The 19,862-nt window shown below is 53.8% G+C and overlaps 1 protein-coding gene across 8 annotated transcripts in view; it reads right to left on the reverse strand.

Moving 5' to 3' along the window:
• The window catches only part of Obscn (obscurin, cytoskeletal calmodulin and titin-interacting RhoGEF), a 141,140-nt gene that overhangs the window by 27,278 nt on the left and 94,000 nt on the right, over positions 1-19,862 (reverse strand). For all 8 annotated transcript variants that reach the window (XM_057775833.1, XM_057775831.1, XM_057775832.1 and 5 more), the window contains 22 exons: positions 19,470-19,837; positions 17,615-18,491; positions 16,561-16,839; positions 15,737-15,815; positions 15,374-15,492; positions 14,976-15,173; positions 14,406-14,438; positions 14,107-14,205; positions 13,769-13,987; positions 13,206-13,266; positions 12,835-12,905; positions 11,908-12,030; positions 11,640-11,779; positions 10,794-10,994; positions 10,562-10,644; positions 9,954-10,127; positions 8,966-9,122; positions 8,412-8,528; positions 8,143-8,307; positions 7,837-7,995; positions 7,470-7,647; positions 6,277-6,390 (listed from right to left, as the gene is read on the reverse strand). In XM_057775833.1, the coding sequence (XP_057631816.1) occupies positions 6,277-6,390; positions 7,470-7,647; positions 7,837-7,995; positions 8,143-8,307; positions 8,412-8,528; positions 8,966-9,122; positions 9,954-10,127; positions 10,562-10,644; positions 10,794-10,994; positions 11,640-11,779; positions 11,908-12,030; positions 12,835-12,905; positions 13,206-13,266; positions 13,769-13,987; positions 14,107-14,205; positions 14,406-14,438; positions 14,976-15,173; positions 15,374-15,492; positions 15,737-15,815; positions 16,561-16,839; positions 17,615-18,491; positions 19,470-19,837 (4,014 nt within the window). The remainder of the gene's footprint in view (positions 1-6,276; positions 6,391-7,469; positions 7,648-7,836; positions 7,996-8,142; positions 8,308-8,411; positions 8,529-8,965; positions 9,123-9,953; positions 10,128-10,561; positions 10,645-10,793; positions 10,995-11,639; positions 11,780-11,907; positions 12,031-12,834; positions 12,906-13,205; positions 13,267-13,768; positions 13,988-14,106; positions 14,206-14,405; positions 14,439-14,975; positions 15,174-15,373; positions 15,493-15,736; positions 15,816-16,560; positions 16,840-17,614; positions 18,492-19,469; positions 19,838-19,862) is intronic.

Here is a 19,862-nt window from a genome sequence, read left to right on the forward strand (position 1 = left end):
GGTCTCAGCTATCTGTCTCCGTCCAACTTCAACATTCTAGAAACAGAGGGTGGTGAAAGGGTCTGAACTGTCGGGGTGCTGGCTCTTGGTCACCTCCTCTCCTTAACAACTGCACCTGCTCTGGGTATCTTACAAGACAACAACACCCAGCATATGTGATGTGGACTCCTCTTCTGTCAATCACCCCCACCCTGAAAACCTAACGGCATGAGCCATTCCCTCACAGCCCTTCCTCCTCCTCCCTCATCCAACCCTGTCCTACAGCCAGCCATCCCCTGTAGCAAGACAAGCACCCAGGGTTTCCCCTGAGCAAGTGGAGACCACTCCCAGCAGACAGCTCGGACCTCAGTACTAAGCCCCCCTCCCAGGCCACACCCTTGTGCCTTTCCTCTCAAAGGGAAAGTTCCAATTTCCTCAGCCACGAGCAACCAGAACCTCCCCTCTCCATTTAGGGAAAATGCATCTCCTTCAGGGCTGTCCCTGCTCACTCTAAAGTTAGACACTCTTGGGCCATCTGCAGCAGACACACCAGACACCTATCTTTTAAATCATCACCTTGGTAAAACATATTTGAAGACTGGCAGTAAATTCTGAAACAATAGTGAAAGCAATGCCTAGCTCACGGTAAAGGATTCGAGGGCTAGATTGGGCAGGGTGGTGCACACCTTCAATCCCAACACTTGGGAGACAGAGGCAGAGACAGGTGGATCTCTGTGAGTTTGAGGTCTGCCTGGTCTGCAAAGCAAGTTCCAGGACAGCCAGGGATGTTACACAGAGAAACCCTGTCTCAAAATGTGTGTGTGTGTGTGTGTGTGTGTGTGTGTGTGTGTGTGTGTGTGTGTGTGTGTGTAGGCTAAGTCATCTGAGCACCCACCTAAACATCTCAAGCAACTCATCTTCCTGGTCCCTTCTCAGATTGGCTGACAGAGACAGCACAAAACCCAGGAGGAAAAAAGATTCCAAGGATCATTGGAGGTCAAGTCCTCCTTGGTGACCTTGGGTGGTGGCAGGGTGCCAGCTACAGGAGATGGATTGGCTCAGTCAGAGCACTGCCTCTGTGGCTTCTGCTGGTGCGGACACCTTGCTGAGACTAGCAGCTGCTGATGGGCATCTTAGGGACATCGGATGTGGCTCCTTTTTGTCTTGGATAATAACTGTCAAAATCTTTTTGAATTCACAAGACCAGGTCTGCAACATACATCCATTGGAGCTCTAAGTCTGGACTCAGCACTCCGGCCTTCAAGGTTCTTTGACGGTTCATTTCTATGGGATCAGTGCTCTTCTGGTTGATCAGTTAGGAGCATCCATTTCAGATGTTCAGGCCTGAGTGTGCTCACCAGCAGGGCGGGCTGAGAAACCTAAGATTCGGGGTCTGTTCTCAGTGGGGAGTGCCTCAGATCTATGTCGGCATTCACAATAACCAACCTTTGTCTTCTGCGTCCTCTATGGGAGAATGCCTTATGGGACCCGTGGACCCTGGGATACAGTATGCTCCACCTATGCCCTCTCCTAGGTCTCAGCCAGTCAGTCTGGGGTTGGCCTGAGGGTTTCCCAGAGTGATGCAGCTAGCTGTGAACCTTCTAGACTTCCTCATGGGAGGGATTCCCATGAGCACTGCTCTGGGTTCAGTGTGGGTCCCCTGAAAGTTCCTGTGTTGTAAGCTTGGTCACCAGTGTTGATATTGAGGAGAACCTTTTAGTGGAGGGCTCCTGGTGAAGTATATCAGGCCACGGATAAAAGAGCCTTGAGAAGGGACTGATACTGATCTATAAGTGTAACTCAAATTTTCAAGAGTTATTTGGAGAGCAAGTCCAGATGGAGTCCCTCTTCCTTCCGGTCGCCATGATTGCTCCCTCCATCTAACTGGTATTCTCCTCATTGTGCCCGCGGCCACACTGTACTGCAGACAGACAAGAGGAGCCTCACCAGGTGACCCTGTGTTTTTAGGCCTTTCAGCCTCCAAACCCTGATATTAAAAAATCTCTTTAGTTCATAAAGAATACAATTTTTTTAGTTTAGGTGGTGGCACACACCTTTAATCCCAGAACTTGGGAGGCAGAGACAGGTGGATCTCTGTGAGTTCAAGGCTAGCCTGGTCTACAGAGTGAGCTCCAGAACAGGCACCAAACTACAGAGAAACCCTGCCTTAAAAACAAATTTCTGTTGCTTTGTTATAGCAACAGTAAACAGAAGCCCAAATGTCAGCAGGTTTTTGCATGGTCTTGGGCAAACTTTTAAGTTTCTGAGACCCATCATTTTGCCAACTGAAGACTCTGGCAAAAGAAGCCCAGCCTGTAATTTGGATCTGACCTCTTTCCAACATGGCCACTAGACACGTCACTTCCGAAAACCCACTCTTTGCATGCTGTGGGGCTCTGGTGGAAACAAGACATTCCGCTCAGTGATGCTCCATCTGTCCATTCTAAGATGAGCCAGCTTGGATGCCATGACAAGCATGACAAGCAGTGCCCAGCCAGCCTCAGTCACCAAATTCACATGAAAAGCGACGACCCTCCCAGAATGTGGTGCTCTACCTTTCTACTCCCAAGGCCAAACTGCTTCGGTTCCTTGAAGGTCTGGACCCATGAATCATTCATTGTCCAGACAAACAGAAAGTCAGCAGCACACAGACCAAGCGCTGCAGCTGGGCAGAGGTGCCATCCTCTGCTCAGTGGGCAGAGTTCAAAGCCATTCTTGTAGCTTTGCCCCATGCTGCTCTCCTTAGTGAAGACCATTACATCCTTACTGAGCCAGCTGTTTTGCCATGTAAACAACTAGTGGCAGGTTAAAGGAGTCCCTCTTTGGGACCACAAAGCATAAATCAAATAAACACCTGAAAGATTGAGGACACCTAACTCAGACCACCAGGACTCTTGGATGGAGACATTACAACACAACACCACCAGCTAGGCAGAACCAAAGCTGTGCTCACACCAGACAGAAGGCTACCGAGAGATGCTCTTAAGTCTACAAAGAGCATGGTCACATCATATGGGGTACTTACACCCCACCCTGGCAGGCGGTCCTGTGAAATCAGACATATTGTTTCTGATCAGTGAATGTGGCCTTGTGGCCAGCATGAGCCACGTGATGCCACGGGGGGCCTCCTGCCATCTGATGACCGTCTACAATAGCCACTCCAGGACCTAGCTGTCCCTCATGCCCTCTGGTCCATGCTCCTCAGGAAGGTTCTTTTAGTCACTGAAAGTAGCTGCCCCCTCCTCCCCAAAAGACTGTCTCTTTCCCTGCAGGCTCCTTACTGGGATAATAGGAAAAAAGGGCAGGGGCTGGTTACAAGGCGTCATTTGCCCACTAACAACCCAGCCAAGGGAGATGGGGCACCAGGGGTTCAAACTGACCTCTGACTTGCTTTTGTGAGAGGTTTTTGCTTTCTACACTTGACCTCTGAACATAAAGAAGGGGATTGGACAGATGGGTAAAGGGGCAGGTTCTGCATTGTTAGCTGTGAAGGAACCCTCCAGTCCCAGGAACAATGGTCACAAGTGACCTTCTCTAGCGCCAAGAGATGACACCCAGGGCAGCTCTCTCAAGTCACAATCAGGAGCCAGTCCCTCTATTCCCACCACTCAGTGAGAACTAGGCATGTTTCAGGATGCTACTGTCCACTGTATCACAGGAGCAAACATGTCTTTGTCCTAGACCTTAAGTCTGTGTTTGCATACATCTGTGTATGTGTGTGGCATGTCTACGTACATATTTATTTGTGATGTTCATGTATGTGTGCATGTGTAAATGTGTGGAGCATGTATTTGTGCATATGTATTAGTGAGTCTCTATGTCTGTGTTTGTATGCATGTGTACTGTCTGTCCATATACCTGTGTAGTATATATATGAATATATGTTTGTATTATTGTGTATGTGTACACATGCAAGTACATATCCAGGCATGTATATGTCTAGTGTGTACTTTTGCATTATATTCATACATATGGCATGTTTAAGTATGTACTGGTTTAATGTTCAAATCACATATGTGTGTCATGTATATACAAGTATGTGCAGTGTATATGATCTGTGATGGGGTGATCCACAGGTAGGCAGGTGGACACAGGTTTATTTCAGTTTTGGGACTAGCTCTAAGTGATGGTCACTGTCAAGCTGGTCACCTGCCCTCATCCTTGCTGACGGTCCGTTTTCTTTCTCTCTCCACTCACTATACCTCATCTCCCCAGACTCTGGAAGTCAGATAACACATGGGCCCACTAATGCCAATGATGAGTCCACGGTACAAGCTCCAGGCCTTGCAGACACCTCCTATTAGTGTCTATGGTGGGCACTCTGGACTCTGGCAGTGTCAACATGACGTCAGACTGAGGTTGGCCGTGTGAGCAGTCAGGCATGGCCACTGACCCAGACCCAAGTAATATCCTGAACTGGAAGGCTCGAGTGAGCTTTCTGGCTAACTGTACTCTGTTCCTCTCGGTATCAGGCACTGATGCTAGGGGACAAGGGAGCTGGCCACGTGACGCTGGGAGGAATAAACACAAACTTACACATGGCAACTCACGGACCTTGCCCAGCTGACGTCAGTCTGGCCCCTTGCGCTGCAGTAAAATACAACCCTGAAGAGAACAGCTCTGGGCATTTCCGTGAGTCCATGGGGTGAATTGTGGAACTGGAAGAGGCCCCTGGAACTCTGAGCCTGCAGCTAGTGTTAAGTCAGAGGGCTTTGGGGATTCCCAAACTTGGCACCATAATTGTGGGTGCTCTTGGAGATCTCTGAACTTGGCATCAGGAAACCAGGTGCTCCCTGAGTGGCCAGTCCCTCCACCCAGAGCCAGGATGTCTCCCAGACTCAAACTGATGCCACGGGCCATGTCTGGGTCTGTGGTCCAGCTACAGCTGGGGTCTGTGTGGATGTCTGTGGCCTGTGTCACTGCAGAAGGCCCTGGAACCATGCAAGATGAAATCAGAGGACTATGCTGAGCCAGCCCCGCCCTTTGCTGGTCCTGGGAAAGCTGACCTTGCCTCTCACTGGCCAATGGCAAAAGAGTTGGTCTCTGCACAGTGGAGAGATAGCCCCCACCCCTCACTATAGGTCAAGGTGAACCAACCCCGAAGGCATGCATGTAGGGGAGCTGACTCCACCTACTTGCCCAAGGTGGGTGGCCCCAGGCGCCCAGACTGACAAGCTTGCCTACCATTCAGGTCTACAGCCAGAACTGGAGTTGACCCGCCCTAGCATCTACCCCATCTAGGATCTGCTAGAGCTGGTGAAACGGCACCCACACGATCTCCAAGACTCATGCCAGCCACAGGATACCCCAGAGGAGTTCCTGTGAGGACCCAGTGATGATGGTGCGCTGGAGACCAGAGGCCTTGAACCAGACCAGTAACTCACTGCAACTGACATTTGCCAGTAAAACCGATGGGACAAAGAGGAATACTATAAGGTCCACTGAAGCCTCCACTGTCACCAGGACAAACGAAGAGGGGTTAGAGAAACGAGAAAGAAGGAGAAGCAAAGAGATTTTTCTAATGTGGTTTTTGATATTGTTTTGCTTTTTTGTTTTTGTTTTGCTTTTGTTCACTTCCTTTCTTACTCTGATTTGTTTCCTTATGGGGGGTGTGGCAGGGATGGGGGAGAATGGGGGGACCAGGACGTGAACCTGAACTGGGGTGCACGATGTGAAACTTCCAAAGGATCAATAAAGAAGTGATTTTTTTTAAGTGCTTTTGAGGACCTTTCAAGCCACAGATATGTCAGGAATGAAGGTTCTAGGGAACCCGAATGTGCAGGTGACGTCAGTGGTGAGGTCGGGTGGAGACTGTGATGTGGCTCCTCCCATCACAGCTGAGGGAGGCATGAGCATCATGCCCCTCAGTCCCTGCACTGTCTCAAGCCCTCCATCCTCCCGGCTCTACTTCCTCATGGGACTGCGTGCTTGTGACATGTGACTTGTTGACCAGAGCTGCTCCTCAATGCCATGACTGTTGCTGACTCAGGCCCTCGCGTCTGTCTCTCACTCATGCAGAAGGTTCTAAACCTGTTATCTCAGAGGGATGCTTTGTCTTTTGTCATTGCCCCGAGCCACTAGTCCTCTGGGTAGCCACAACACTATCTGGCTTTAGGTTTATTTATCAGTCCCTCACCTGTCCCCTACCCCACGCCATCCTCCTCTTGACCATCCTCTTGTCCTGTCTCCTGCCTCTCAGGCCTCACAGACCACTGGACAGAGCCAACATTCTCAAGAGGTCCTTCCCTGTTGCAGAGCCAGCCCACAGTAAGGCTGGAGACCCTCATCCCTGGGTACCTTTGTACCAGCTGACAACAGGCTTAGGGGTGCCGGTCACTCGGCATGCCAGCTTGACTGTTTCGCCCAGCTCAGCGGTGCAGTCAGCCAATTCCTCTTCAAAATCAGGGGGACCTGAGGATACATAAGGAGGTCCTCATGTTATGTGTACAGGCCAGACCTACCGTCTCAATTGCACACGCCCTGGCAGGTTACCCCACCCAACACTAGGACTCCATGTTCAGCAGTGTGGCTGTTACCATCTGCGGTCCCAAAGTAGAATCACAGGTGAGTGAGGCAAACTGGATACAGAGTGGGAAAGGGTAGGGACTATAGTAAAAAAAAATAAAGAGTTTGGGACCTGAGTTTGCATCCCCATCATCCACATGAGGCTGTAGCCTCATGTGCCTGTATTCCTAGCATTGTGGAGGAAGATACAGGCAGATCCCTGGAGCTCATTGGCTAGCCCACCTCCCTCTAAAACGTAAGCTCCAGATTCAGTGAAAAATCCCGGCAGAGAGTGATTGAGCAGAACACCTGATGTCCTCCTCTGGTTCCATCACATGTACACATGCCCATATACCAACACACACGTATATAGGACCAAAAGTCAATTAATTTTTTTCAAGGCACGGTTTCTCTGTGTAACAGTTCTCGCTGTCCTGGAACTTACTCTGGAGGCCAGGCTGGCCTTGAACTCACAGAGATCCATCTGCCTCTGCTTCCCAAGTGCCAGGATTAAAGGTGTTCACCACTACTGCTTGGCTAATTAATTAAATTAATTAATTTTTTAAAACGTATGGTTTGGATGGTATGCTTTTGGTCTAGCTGAAAAATCTGGTCCAAGTTACAAGATTCCCCCACATCTTGCAGAATCCAGATGGATGTCCTGACCTTAGGGTCTTCGTGTGGGAACTCCCTATGATGTCCCCAAGTGTTCCCTCTCCCTAGTTGGGGGTAACCTGATACTCCACTTGGATTTCCCAGTGAGGGTGCAGTTCTTATACCCCACCCAGAGCTGACAGGAGAGAGTGGAGCCCTCTGCTCCCAAAAGCACCTCTTGTGCCCAGTACAGGCCAAGGCAGTGCCACCCCACAACCTGAGACTCAGGGTCCCCACAGCCTGGGGGCAGCCCAGCTGGACACCTAGGGTTAAGGGTCATGTCCCCATCCAATCTTGACCACTATGGCCCAGCCCCACCAAAGGACACTCACGCCATACAGGCTGGGCCAGGCGTTGCTGGATGCCACAGATCTCCTTCACCCATGAGTTTTTGATGATGACGGTCCGTGCCTGCAGCAGGTATTTGCGCACAGAGTCCTCCCGCTCGTGCCACACCTCAAAGGCACGGTCATCCCCCTCTACCTGGTCATTCAGGTCGATGCTACTCAGCTGTGGGGAGAGGATATCAGTAGGGAGGATGTGACCACACTCGGATGATGTGGGATAACCCAGGAGGGACACACTGGCCAAGGGACTAGCCACCAGCATCCACGCCGCAGTCTGAGAGGGAAACGAGACTCCACCCATGGCACAGCCACTCGGCCTACAGAGCCCTCAGCAGCCCCTGCACACACAGACCTTCATCATGTTCCGGAACACGTAGCTGAAGGTGTCGGTTCGAGAGTCTCTCCGGGGCTTACAGATCACCAGGTGGTTTCGGAAGAGGAAGACATGCCGGTTGTGGCCCTTCCAAGGCATCCGGGCCCCTGGTGCCCCCTCCCATACTATGAAGTGGCCCTAGAGGTGTGAATGGACTCTGTTCAGCCAAGCATCCCCGATGGCACCCACGTATCCAGCTCCGCACCGAAACCATGAAGTCATCTACCGTCTCCCACCTCCAAAAGCCTCCTATGGTGCCCCACCCCCAGCATCCCAGGGCACCACCTGGCGGATAGGTTCTCCCAGGGCCTCCAGAGTTCCAGGGTAGTTCTCCATGAGCGACACGTGCAGTTTGTTCTCAGCGCGCTGCGGCAGGGCAGACACCACAGCATAGGCCTGCTCCAGCAGCGCGCAGTTCTGCCGGTTGCGGGCCTTGTTGCGGATTAGTTCCTGGGGTGAGAGGGTCAAGAGTCATAGATCCAGGATGCTCAGAACCCAGGAATCCCCCTCCCTCAACAGGTGCAGCCTGCACAAACGAGGCTGGAGCATATCACCTTCAGCAGGGCTTGGTATTTCTGCACCCGCTCCACTGGCTGCTCCAGGTAGTGCTGAAGTGGAGGTGGCGGTGGCTGCGTGGGGTCCTTGGCTGACAGTGTCTCTTCTGCATATTTCTGTAGGAGCCACAGAAGTGGTTTTGCGCATGAATGTGTGGTCCCTGGGCGGCTAGAGTCACTGCAGGGGTGTCATAGGCACGGGCCTGAACTCCCCAGGCACGGCTATGGCCCCTAGGAGCTAGAGGATGATACCAAGGGTGCTGACACACATAACCCTGCACGAGGGTCACTGGGTCACCATCTCACTGGTGGGGGCATAGGGCTTGGGCAGCTTACGTAATGACTGAGGAGTGCAAAGTTGTGGGTACTCCTACTAGCATTTCCCGCTGAGCCAGGGTTCAGGCAGGTGGTGAGTAGGCAGTGTTGCGGGTTGAGGAAGACAAGCTTGGGCCGGCCATGTGGACCGTCAGAGCTACACCTCAGAGGGCATTTGGGCAAGAGCTAAGGTCTAGGAGCAAGCAGGGTGGGGTGGCCTTGTGACAGACAGGAAGCACCTTGTAGAACTCCTGGACCGGGGTGCTGACAACCACGGACTCAGCTTGCACGCGGCCCACCAGGAACTCGAGGTACTTCTCAAAGGCCTCCTGGTTCTTGATGAAGCACATGGCCACGTCATCATCGGTGTCACAGGACTGCAGCTCCTTCAAGAAGCTGCCACGAAGGGGACAGTATCAGCGCCTCCCTCCACCTACCAGTCCAGGCCTTCTCTAGAAGGCCAGACTCCTTACCAGGGCCTGAGCCTTCTGAGAGAGTATGGTGAGTTATGTGTGCAAGTGCACAGTTGTGTGCCCACCACCCATGCACAAGTACAACATATATTATATGTGCACATGTACAATAGCATTCATATGTGGTGCAGGTTTTCTAAAAGTATGCATGCCTATGCACATAAACATGTACAAATGTGAACACATACATGTACAGACATTGTCTATGTGCAATGTGGTGTGCACATTTCTGGTGTGCATGAATCTCGGTATAGGCGCATACATATATATGCTCATGTGTACTTGTATGCCTTGTGTGACAGTGCACATGTATAGAAACCCAAATGTGTGTGCACATGCTGGCATGTATTCTGTGAGGCACATATAGGTACATGATGTGAAATGTTATGTATATCCTTGAGCAGGGATGTAAGTATGAGTTTGCATGTGTGTTCAAATATGCACATCCACATCAAGAACATGTGCATGCATAATGTGGCAGCCATGCCTATTCACATGTATGCACGTGTGTGTGTGCCTGCGCATGAAAATCTACATGCATATGGCTATGCACACACTTGTCAGAGGCAGGTATACTGCAGGCTTCATCCTTCATGAGCCAGATATGCAGAAAGAGGAAAGTCTGCCTTGTGACTACTAGTGCATGCTCTCCCCTTCCTCCATTCCTGCCTCGCCCCCGCCATGAGGCCTGGCCTGCAAATAGGGGCCGGGTGCTCATAGACACGCGTGCCTGTATGCAGTCCCACCCTCCTACCTGCTGTGGAAACGGCTGATGTCCTGAACATTACGAAAGATGACTGTCTTCTGGCTGGCCACCGCTGTAGGCACGCGGGGAGATAGGTCCAGGTGCTTCATGTGGTGGCTCTCCAGGAACTGCAGCTCGCCCACAAAAGCCTGCTCTGAGCTCAGCAACTCCTGTATGACAGAGCTGGCAGGAGGAGAAGCCATTACAGGGCACGTGGGGGCTCTAGTGGCCACAGGCTCCTGCCCCCATCAAAGCCCTGGGAACAGCACTGTTACGGGAATGCCGACTTCTTGTAGCCCCTGCTCCCTCAACTGCTAGATTCGGGCACTTCTTGCTACCAGAACCCCACTGTCAACTTTCAGAGAGGGAATGTGGGGTACACGTGAACTACCATGCCCCCCACAGAAGTAATCTGGCATAGCCCATGAGAGGCCAGCTGTGGGAATCAGCATCAAACTGGTGCCCACTCTGTTCTCAACCTCCGCCCATTCCCAATGTAGAGCAGGCATTCACAGGTTCTCATAAAATGGTCAGAACTCCACTTGGACCCTGAAAGAGGCAGGCAACAGGTCTCCATGGGCAGCGGGCCAGCCAGGGAAGGCTCCACAGAAACTCACCTCAGTCTTGTTCTGTACTCATCCTCAGATACAGCCTCCCCGGGGAACTCGGGGGCCTCGGTGGGCCCCCACTCAGGAGACAGCTGGTGAGAAACAGGTGTCTGTCAGAGGCGGGCTGGGCCCTGGCTCCGCTCCTGCGGAGGCTGGGAGCTCCTAGCTCCAAAGGGAAATGACAATGCCAGAGTCCTCTGGGCCAGTGAGACCATCTTCCCTGAGCTTCCCAGCCAAGTACCTTGAGCCTCTTGTCCAGGTAGGCAGGCGACACCCAGCCCTGCCTAGAAGGGCTGGATTTGGTGGGCTTGGTGCGCACAAGCCAGCGCAGAGGATGGGCCGAATCAAGGACCTCCACATACTGGCCTTCTCTCAAAATGATGGCATCCTGCTCCGCCCCCAGGGGCAGGTAGTCAGCTGTGACTACGTAGATGTCAAAGATCTGATTGGGCAGAGAGAGGAAATGAGTTGGCGGGGTGGGGGGGGGGAGCGGTTGGCAGACCCAGCCTGTTGGGACCCCCCGTAGCCACCAGAGAAGGGAAGATGAGAAGTCTCTCAAAACCCTGGGGAAGAGGCTGAGTCAGGAGTCCCAAGAAAGTATCAGCCAAACCTGTCAAGTCCCAGAACGCAGGACAGGAATCTTGGGGACATTTAGTGCAGACCCTGGCTCCCAATCCCACACAAACGGTAGGAATGTAGATGTTCTCCCTTGTCTTCCCCCGAAAGAAAGCACTGTACCCGCAGAGTCTCTAGCTGAGGCTGCCTATACTACTTGTTCACATCCTTCTACCTGTCCACCTACTGCTGGGACCTAACAGGGTGCCTGCTACACCAGAGGGAGAGGGGAATGGGAGAAGGAAAGGGAGCAGGGCAGGGGAGAAGGCGTGAGGAGGACTCAGGAGAAGCAGTCTTCAGGGATCCCTGGGGAATGGACCCAGTTCCTCACCAGTTCCTGCCCTCAAGTCAGAAATGCATTTCCTGAGGGTCTGTGGTACACTCGCTTTCCAAGACCTCCTTCCTGGGATCCTGCCCCTGTACCGAGGAGTCCCCTCCCCAGAACGTTCTCCAAGGGTCCTGACCCACTGACCTCACCACGGGAGTCCCCATCCTCTGACTCTGAGGATGACTCCTGAACACTGGAGGAAGGACGAGACCGGCCGTGCCGAGGAGAAGCAGATGGCGTCTTGGACTCCTCATCACTGTCGCCTCCAGGCACCTGGAGCTTGGCTGGATGCACACAAGGGTGGTGATGTCCCCAATAGCCAGTTTCTAGATCATGGAGGCAGGAGAGCCTCCGCCCCTGCTCGAGAGCACTGGGCCCCACCGCCCCCTTGGGACACGCACTAGCGCCTCACCCTGTGAGATCTTGGCCGACACCATCTCGGTAATCTGTGAGGTGAGCTTCTGCAGGAACTCTTCTGTGCCCACCTCAGCGAGGGACAGGTGACCGTGGGCCTCGTCAGCCGCCAGGGACTCCCCTGGGGTGGCAAAAGTGACTCTTAATCAACCATCCTCCCCAAGATGTCAACTGAGTACTCCCTACACTCCAGGCTCAATTTTAGCCTTGAGGGATGCCGGGCACAGGAGACCAGGCTTCCTAATGGTGCTGGGGTCTGAAAAGGAGACTAGCCTCTAGGACAGGGGTGTTGAGGCCGGCCCTTGACAGAAGGCTTGCTGTGGTCTGAGCCAATATGCAGCCAATGTGGTTGAGAACAAAAGCAAACAAGTCCGGACAGAGGGGACACAGTAGGTGCAACTGAGGGACACTAGGGGTGGCTAAGGATCAGCAGGGTACCCACCCACTGGGCAGTCAAGGGACAGCAGCCAATCGGGGAGTGGACTACACAGCCAGGATCCAGACAGTTACTAGGGGCGGTAGGCACAGTTAAACAGCAGGTAGCTTATGAACAGTGGATACACCTGGCCGCAGGTGGCCAGCATGGCTACAGGGTAGAGGGTAAAAAGAAGGGAGGACAAAGCAGCAGAGGCTTCAGACTTCGGCTATCAGGCTGTGGAGGACCTGAAGTATGGCCCATGCCACCTCTGCTCTTGCTGCCTGGCTTGCTGGCCCCCACAGCCCATTGGATGTGAGCTCTGCAACTAGGTTAGGCTTCCCTTGGGATCCCATAGGCTCCCAGATCTACAGAGATCATAGATGGCTCTGACTCCAACCAAAGCTCAGTCCACAGGGGACCACTGACCCAGCACCATTGCCAGCGGCGTCCCTTTCATCTGGCTTGGCTCAGGGTGAAGGGTGCTTAGAGTGCCCATCCCACCTGTACCTTTCCTTTGCCCGGCAAGATCAGCAAAACCTGCAGATTCCGCCATCTGGGCTGAGACAGCTTGGCTTGTCCTGTGGAGACAGGGGCATCCTGAGAAGCCTGAGGTAGGAGCTACCACTGTCTCCCACCTTCCACCATTGGTCTAGGACACCAGTCATCATCTCCACGTCAGAGGGATCCTGGGAGACCCTCATTCTATGCTGGGGAAACTGAGGCATGGTAAGAAACGGGTGGCCCAAGTGCACACCCTGTGCAGGCCAGAACTGGTCTATCGGCAGGACAGGGCGATCCCCACCAGCATAGCTGTCCTCTTCCCAGTTCCCAAACCTTTTGTGATCTTGGCCCTGGGGCCTTGGATAGCATCCACTCACCCTTGCAAGAAGGAAGAAATGAGGGCCTCTTTTACTCTCTCCTGCTCTTCCTCCTTGGCCACTGTCAAGAGAGCAGAGAGCCATCAGCATGAAGTCCTGGACTCTGAAGTTTCAGGTTCAGACATACTCAGGACATCTGAGCTGCCCCAGGAACCTAGACTCTGTTCTCCGAGCCCTGAGCAGGCACTTTTCTGAAAGGGTACTGTCCTGCTCCTGACCACGGTCACCTCAATGGTAACCACGAACATGAATCTACCCTCCGAATGCCAGCCCACAGGGTACTGAGCAAGGCTCTGGAGCAGAGAACTCAGCTCACCCTAGAGTCCCATCCCCAAATACAGAGCAGGGCAAGTGCTGGACCTGAGAGACTCTGAAGCCCCACACCAAACACCCCTGCACCCGTGAGGCCGGACGTGCTCTGGAAGTGTTCTGATACCATAGAAGGAGGAGAAATACAAACGTTGAACATCTACATGCCCTAAGAAGTCCATGAGTCTGCACTGCCCAGCTCTGGCTCCCCTCCCATTCATATGTACCTGCCTACCCCCTGACCCTTCACTCACAGCCAGAGACGTGCAGGCTGGCAGAGCAGAGCGCCTGGCCGGCAGCGTTGGTGGCAATGCATGTGTAAGTGCCCTGGTGCTGTCGGCCCACGTCCAGCAAGACCAGGCTATGCTGCTTGGCAGAGCTGGCCATGGTGTAGCCAGGGGTTTCGGGGCCAATCCACAGCACTCCCTTCTCTGCCTCCTCCTTGAGCCAATGCACAGTGGGGGCTGGGTGTCCTGAGGGACAGAGGGCAGTGAGTTCATCCCTGACAGAGACAGAACCCCACCAGGAACTTGGCCCGCCCCCAGGGACAGGCAGTATGTGGCTGTCAGCCTCTCCAGGACAGCTGCCTCACCTTCCACCTTCACTGAAAAGGTGATGCTGGAGCCCCTCTTCACTTTCTTGGGGGTGAACTTCTCCAGGATTCGGGGTGGCACCAGCCGCTCATGCACATCTGGAATGACACGGCCAACCAATAAGGACCCCTTGACATAAAAGAAACCCACCCCACCCCAGTGTGCTAATCCCAGAGGATGCCCTAAATCCTATGCACACTGACCAGCCACACTCCCACAACAACCAGCCCCAGGTCCATCCATCTGGCTTCCTGCCCAGGGTCTACCACCCTCTCGTGCCCATCTGGGGCTATCTTACCTGATGCTGGCTTCTCTTCTGGTTCACTGGGACCTGAAAACACAGAGAGAGTCAGACACTGAGCTCTCATAGGTGCTCTGATCTTTAATCCCATACATGGTGCTGAGCTGCCCTGGTAGCTCCACTCCCAGGGCAAAAATACCCAAACCTCTTGAAACCTAAGAGAGCTGTGAGAGTCACCACTCAGCATGAGGATGGCCGCAGGTCACACAGACCTGATAGATAACATACTGCTACCTGTTCTTGTTACCCCCAGTCTCCCCAGACCTGTAGCCTTGATCTGCAACAAATGCATGGGCACGGAAACAATCCAGCATCTTAGGGAGCCGCATCTTCCAAGATCTTGCAGAAGAGGCCACAGTTAGCACTGGGTCCCTCCTAGCAAGATAGGTTTGGTTCAAGTTTGGAATTCATTTCCCATGTTCAGGAAGAAGGAGCCTCAAGGCTGTTCCCTGCAAGGCTGACTTCTGGCCACCTGAGTCTCTGCTCACTGGAGCAATGACCTCAGGACCTTGGACCAAAGTCTGATAGGGTAGCGGGTCAGCTCTGTCCAGTCCTTCGGGAACCCACCTCGGACTAGCAGCCGGGCCGATGAGTAAGCAGCACCTACAGCATTGCTGATGTAGGCTGCATACTGGCCGCTGTCCTCCAGGGTGACTGAGACAATCTCCAGGGTATGCAGGGTCTTTTTGTCAGTCATGCGGATGTGGGCAGATGTGGTCAGAGGCTGGCCATCTTTGAACCAGTACAGTTTGGGGGCGGGGTAGCCTGGGGATGCAAAGGCAGGTGGTTGTGATGACGGGAGACCCTGAGCAGAGGTCCCTCAGAGACCAAAGGGTGCTGGCCTCCTTATGCAGAAAGGACACACAAGTGGCCAGCCATGCTGGCTGGGGTCCCCTCCCAACTGTGGCCGGTAGGACTTGGTCTCTGTTAAGTGAGGCAGTGCCACTTCCTAGCCAGCTCCTCACCTTTCACCTTGAGCTGGAATTTGGCCAAGCGTGTACCAGGGGCCACCTGGAGGTCTTTCAGCTCCTCCAACACCTGGGGAAGCTGCCCCTCATCTGACTCGGTCCCTTCTTGCTCCCGGCTGTCAGGAAGGATAAACAAGGGAGCGCACATAAAGCAACAAGTCAGAAGGTTCAAGGCAGGAGGGTCCCGGGAGTGATGTCAGACACGGAGGAACCCGAAGCTTCCTGAACTGCGGGACAGAGGAAGCAGAGCCACCAGGGCCTGGTGGAAGTCCCCAGGATTTGACTTGTCAGTCCAAGGACCCTAACCCCCTGCCCCAGGCAGCAGTGCATGGCTGCCTCCTCAGAGATCCTGAGACCCACCTGGACAGGTATCCCTGGGCGCTGAAGTATGATGAGGTCTCTGTAGCATCTGCTGCGGTGTCATAGTCTGTGCTGGTCACTGTTGAAGATAGCGTGACTCAGGGACAGGCCTAAAGCACAGAGCGCCAGGGCCGCCTTGGCTGTATGAGGCTCTGACCGTGAAACCCTGCAGGGAGCTACCGTACTCAGCTTGGAGAAGGGCAACAGCTGCACGTACCCTCCCGTGACTAGGCCAACACTTCCAGGCTCTAACTAACTGCAGGCTTTTTTGACCCAACAAACTATAGGCATCACACAATTTGCCGTCTCCATGAGTTACAACAGCACAGGCAGGACCTCCAGTTCCATCTTACAATATCATGAGGGGTTAAAGAAATACTGGCTTCAAAACCAACAAGCCACGGACTTTCGGGCCAGGATATAGCGAGAGAGACTAGATTTTTCTGCAGTTATGCTGTTACACATCCAATGTTTGTGTCCACAAATGCACATGTTAAAACATTAATATTGGCCAGACGGCTCGGCAGGTAAAGGTGCTTGCACCGAGCCTAACGACCTGAGTTCAATCCTTGGAACCCACATGGTGGGAGGAGAGAACCAACTCTCACAAATTGTCCTCTGAATGCCATACAAGTGTCATGGCATACACGCAGATACATACATATGCACACGCGCGCACACACACGCACATGCACATACACACACGCACATACAATGTAAAAAAGTAACCAGAGTGGTATTAGTATTAGGAGGCAGAGTCTTTGGGAGGTAGTCAGACCACACGCAGGCCACCCTGGAGACACCCAGCTCATTCCCACACTCACGCTCTACACGAAGCTCAGCCTTGGTGGAGGAGACTCCCACGCTGTTCTCTGCCAGGCAGCGGTAGACACCCATGTCTGCTGGCACCACAGCCATGATGATGAGCTGGTGACCACCCTGTTGGTCCTCGTTGATCATATAATGGTCATCCTCCTCCAGCAGCTTCCCGTCCTTGAACCAGCGCACACTGGGCACAGGCTGGCCTGTTACCACGCAGTCAAAGCTAACGGGGTATCCATCCTGCACTTCTTGGTTCTGCAGCTCGGTCAGGAACACTGGGGCTAGCACAGGTAGGTAGAGGGTACAGAGAGTTAACCCTGGAATGCCCATACCTGCAGATGCCACGCCCATGCAGGCGAGTGGTGTGTGACACAGCAGGCTTTCCTAGGAGAGGTCCCCTAAACTCCACAGCTAGACACCCTGAGCTTCTCTCCATCCCTCCTCCTAGAAGTCTCTTTTGGTTCCCAGTGAGACAGAGGAGTGCAAACAGAAAAGGATGCACAGGCTCGAAGTTTAAACCCCAGGTACCCAAAACTAGGGAGAAATCTCGAGACACAGCACTGAGGGTCATTCATTATAACCTCCTGGTGGCCTGGAGAGACTCAAGTGCATGGTGAGGTTGTCTTACTTGCAGTAGTTGACACAGAAACTACCATACAGAATAGACCTCAACACACACTGCTAGTGAAAGATAAAACTGAGGTTCACGCCGGGCGGTGGTGGCGCATGCCTTTAATCCCAGCACTCGGGAGGCAGAGGCAGGCGGATCTCTGTGAGTTCGAGGCCAGCCTGGTCTACAAGAGCTAGTTCCAGGACAGGAACCAAAAGCTACGGAGAAACCCTGTCTCGAAAAAAAAAAAAAAAAAACTGAGGTTCATAATCAACTGTCTAACCTCAAAGTTGTATCTTTGCCATGTTCCCCCATAGGCTAGGAGCCAACCAATCAGAGCTCCCTTCTGGTTCTGCCTCATTCAGCCCCCATCCTCTTCCCCCTCTACCCTATCTCAGGCCAAGCCCCCCCACCCCCACCCCAGGCCACTGTAGCCCAGGGCTCACCAGCATCTGAAGTCTGCAGGCCAGGTGTCTTGGCTAGCGAAACCACAGGGGTGACAGTGGGAGCCACCTTGCCAATGCGCATCTCCACTCCCCGGGGTCCCTGCTCTCCCAGGCTGATCTCCACCTGGATGCCCATGGTGGCAAACATGTCTTGGAAGCAGGTGACTGCCCGGCGGGCCTCTTCAAGTGCCTCAAAACGAATGCACACAAAGTTTTCGTCCTCTCGGTATGTCTGCCAGTCTGCGGGCTCCTCTGACTCGGCGGGGCCTTCATCGGCGCTGACGAAGAGTTCCTCCTCTGAAAGCTCAGCTGGGCTCTTGGTGCGGAAAAGCCGGTGCAGGCGCCGCGCTGCCCGCCGGAAGGCGTCGTCCAGCTCGCCTCCTGAGGAGCTCTCAGCCTCACTCTCTGTCCCACTGACCACCACGCAGGCACTGTGGCTCACGCGGCCGAACTTGGTGCTCACCTGACAGGTGTACCGGCCAGTGTCGGTGGGGCCCAGGCCAGTGACCAGCAGAGAGCAGGTGCCATCCTTGAGCTGGTCTATGTGGTAGTGCCGCCCGTCCGTCAACTCTACGCCGTCCTTCAGCCAGCAGGCCCGCATATCAGCCTTGCTGGCCACCACACACTCCAGGCGCAGCACGTCCCCAGTCTGTGCCTCTGTGTCCCCAAATGTCCGAGAGAACACAGGCCCTTCCTGCTGCTTCATCTCCTTCCGTACTTTGTAGCCCTTAAAGGCAGCCTGGATCTTCACAGCTGCCTTGTCCAGGGATGGATCCTTCAAGTCGGCTGCACTCAAGTCTCCCGGCAGTGAGCCCATGGGCACTCCTTGCTCCTGCTGCTTTTGTGGCTTCACGGAGGTGGCGACCTGGGTCCCATGCTGTGGACACAGGATGTGAGGTCAGAGCAAGGCTGGGATATGAAGACCAATAACACTCCAGGCCCAGTACTCCTCCGGCGCTCCATCTGCCTCCAGCGGAGTGGCTGCCCAGGTGCTGGCTGAGGCCCTGCTTCATCTGCTCCCCAAAGCAAATGCTCATCCTAGAAATCCCAGTATGCAGTGACCCAGATGGGGACCAACAGCACCGTGGGGAACACCAGAAAGGCCAGGCCCATCTCTTCAGGAAAAAGCTACTGTTTAGCAGGTAAGCGGGGAGGTGAACGGTGAGTGCAAGAAAAAAAATAGGCAGGCAGCTGGTTATGAGGTTGAGCGGGTAGTGGGAGGATGAACGGATGGAAGGACAGTTAGGTGGATGGGTGGGGACGTAAGTCAGGAGAAAAGTAAGTGACCAGGTGAGCAAATACAGGGGTAATAAGCAAATGAACTGTGAATGGGGGGGTGGTGAATAAATGGATGAGTGAGGGGAAGAACAGGTGATGCTGGAGGGACCACGGAGCGATGGATGACTGGGCAAACAGATGGGAACATAAACGGATAAGCCAGAAAAAAGTCCAGGAGGCATGGAGAGTAGATGCATGGGCAGGTAGGTGGGGACAGGCCGACGGGTAGGTGACCAAACGGTTCAACAGGTGCAGGAGGGACAGATGAGTGGACAAATAGGCAGACGGATAGACAGATGTATAGGGCGATGGTTGGATGGGTGGAGAGACTGATATACAAATGGAATGATGGTGAGGAGAGAATGAATGGATGGACAGATGGACAGACGCAAGGATGGGGGAGAGTGAATGAGAGGTCAGTTGATGGATGTTAGGATGGTAAGACTATGCATATACGGGTAGATGGTATTGAGATGGATGAAAAGATGGATAAGTTATGGGATTAAGGCACAGAAAAGGATGGTCAATTTCTGAGACCTCCCCCAACCATCTCCTGCATGCCAACTAGGAGGCTCACCTTGCTGGCCAGGGGTGAGATCCCGGGACCCCCAGCCTTCTTGAGGTAGGTAACTAGGGAAGGGGTGCCAGCCCGGGACTCATCGTCAGAGCTGGTGTGCGAGAGATCAGCCTCTCCTGTGCGCGCTAGCTCGTCGGCTGTGGAGTAGCCCTCAGAGAGATCAGGGGCTGTCTCTTCCGCCTCCTGCCGCGGATGCTGCACGCGGCCATCCTCCTCGGGCAGTTCGCTGATGGAGTCCAGTGTGGGCTCCCGACTCATGCGGCGCTTCCGGGCAAGGGCTTCCCAAAGCAGATGCAGGTCACCCTCTTGGGCTGCCTCGGGGGGCAGGCTGGGCTGTGTGGGGACCTCATCCCCAGAGGTCGTGACCACTGAGGAAGGCAACAGGGCAGTCAG

The sequence above is a fragment of the Chionomys nivalis genome, chromosome 7 (genome assembly GCF_950005125.1).
Source record: "Chionomys nivalis chromosome 7, mChiNiv1.1, whole genome shotgun sequence".
NCBI classification, from domain to species: Eukaryota; Metazoa; Chordata; class Mammalia; order Rodentia; family Cricetidae; genus Chionomys; species Chionomys nivalis.